Source organism: Fukomys damarensis, unplaced genomic scaffold (genome assembly GCF_012274545.1).
Source record: "Fukomys damarensis isolate Sample0158 unplaced genomic scaffold, DMR_v1.0_HiC HiC_scaffold_12006, whole genome shotgun sequence".
NCBI lineage: Eukaryota > Metazoa > Chordata > Mammalia > Rodentia > Bathyergidae > Fukomys > Fukomys damarensis.
The window spans coordinates 581-2,504 of record NW_022912918.1 but is presented as its reverse complement, the minus strand read 5'-3'; the positions used below and the strand labels follow the sequence as shown (position 1 = coordinate 2,504).

The window sequence follows — 1,924 nt, the reverse complement described above, 5'->3', positions numbered from 1 at the left end:
GAGCTAGGTCGTGATTTGCTAATCCTTTCCCTATGGTTGTTCGCAGCATTTGTCATGAATATGTTGTAAGCACATGTGTGTATATGTGTGTCCTGACTTTATAGAGGTATTGAAGATATAGGGTTGGTTACATGTGAAATGTTTGTTTCAGCTGTCACCTAATTAACACTCAGCTGTAGGCTATTCACTGTTGTAAGTGCTTGACCTCACTTAATCTTCTGGATAACCTGAGACTATTTGTTTCAGATTACCAAATTAACTGGCTCAAACAACTCTTCGTTTTTCACAATCGCACGGTGAGGGATTCTGCTCTTCTTGCACAGTCTTTTGTGGTCGGAGATCTGACACCAGAGCACTGAGAACTTTGCTCAGATTTCTGGCGGCCAGGCAGGATGGGCTGGGCGCCTGGGTCTGCCCTCCACACGGTCCCTTTTCTTGTGGCCCCTCCATGAGTACTTCCAACAAGGTAGCCAGATTTCCTCTCACGGTGGCTCAGGATTTCCAAGAGTGAAAAAGCAAAAGGTACTGAGATTTTTAAGGCTCACAATTGGCATGATATCACTCCCACTGCATGCTGCTTGTAAAAGTGAGTCACAGACCAGGCCGGGTTTTACTGTGTGAGGATGACCACCTGAGGTCCATCGGGGGCCATTTTTTAGAGATGGCCCAATTATTACCCTTATCTTTCATAGAAAGAATCAAAGGTTCAAAGAGGTTAAGTAACTTACTCCAAGTTCCTCTAACTCCAGAGCTTCTGCTCTGAATCTCCTAGGAAAGATATTTAGTAGTAGACAGAATGGTAGGAAAAAATAATGAGTACCTTTATTATTGGCCATACTAATTATTGCCAGTATGTGTCAAAGGAACTGAGTGGTTTTTATTAATATGCCTGGTAGAGTCTGGTATGTCCTAGAATCAAGACTTCCGAGCTGTCAGATTAGCTTCTAGAGCAGTAAATGATGTCTCTCACAGTCTATCATACCTCAGTACTTATTTCCCTTTACCCCTCAACAGGAAAGAACTATTTCATAGCAAAAATGGGGCCCACAAAAGTGCCAAGAAAATACTCACTGTCATCACAGATGGGCAGAAGTACCGAGACCCCCTGAATTACAGCGATGTCATCCCCCAGGCGGAGAAAGCTGGGATTATCCGCTACGCCATCGGGGTAGGGTCTTGTTTTCATTGCTCCCCGAGACTTGGCCTACACTGCAGCTGGGCAAAGTGCGGCTGGGCTTCCCTCCCCTAGCTGCCTTTCTGTTGTAGGTGGGAGATGCTTTCCAGGAGCCTGATGCCAGGCGGGAGCTGAACACAATCGGCTCAATGCCCTCACAGGACCATGTGTTCAAGGTGGGCAACTTTGCAGCCCTTGGCAGCATCCAGAAGAAGCTGCAGGAGAAGATCTTTGCAGTGGAAGTTAAGTGGGAAGCAAGCTTGGCCCTGGAGGTTGAAGCGGTCCCTTCCGGTTGCCTCCTAAATCTTGATGGCCCATCCCAGCTCACCCCAAATGGCTCCAGAACCTGAGCCCCAGCTTCCATTCTCCTCTTTTCTCTGAGTCCTTGGGGTCTTGTAACTTTAGAGAACCTAAGCAATCTGTTTTCCCACAGGAACCCAATCAAAGACAAGCAGCTCCTTTCAGCATGAGATGTCCCAGGAAGGCTTCAGTGCAGTTTTCACAATGGTGAGTGGACAGATGGGTCTCAGGTATTGATTCTGGGCCAGTTCTAGGCTGGCAGCTGGGATCCAGAAGTAAACAAGAAGCAGTTTTCGTTCCAAGTTTACTCTCTGAACTTGGAGAGGCATCTGGCAGTGCAGTGGGTTGGGGACCATGGCAGAGGAGAGACTGGCCAAAGTGCTAGCCCTTGGGGAAGGCTTATTTGAGGGATGCAGATCACTTTTGGCTGTACTAAGTGTTGAGGTAGAG

The 1,924-nt window shown here is 47.4% G+C and overlaps 1 protein-coding gene across 1 annotated transcript; it reads left to right on the top strand.

Annotated features, from left to right (window-relative positions):
* Positions 1–246: 246 nt before the first annotated feature.
* LOC104865023 (integrin alpha-D-like) lies at positions 247–1,681 on the top strand (the record flags this gene model as incomplete). The annotated part of the gene is made up of 4 exons (XM_010628372.1): positions 247–296; positions 1,015–1,168; positions 1,267–1,417; positions 1,608–1,681. Coding segments are annotated over 4 exons (429 nt in total), but the record flags the coding sequence as incomplete, so codon positions are not given.
* Positions 1,682–1,924: the final 243 nt, after the last annotated feature.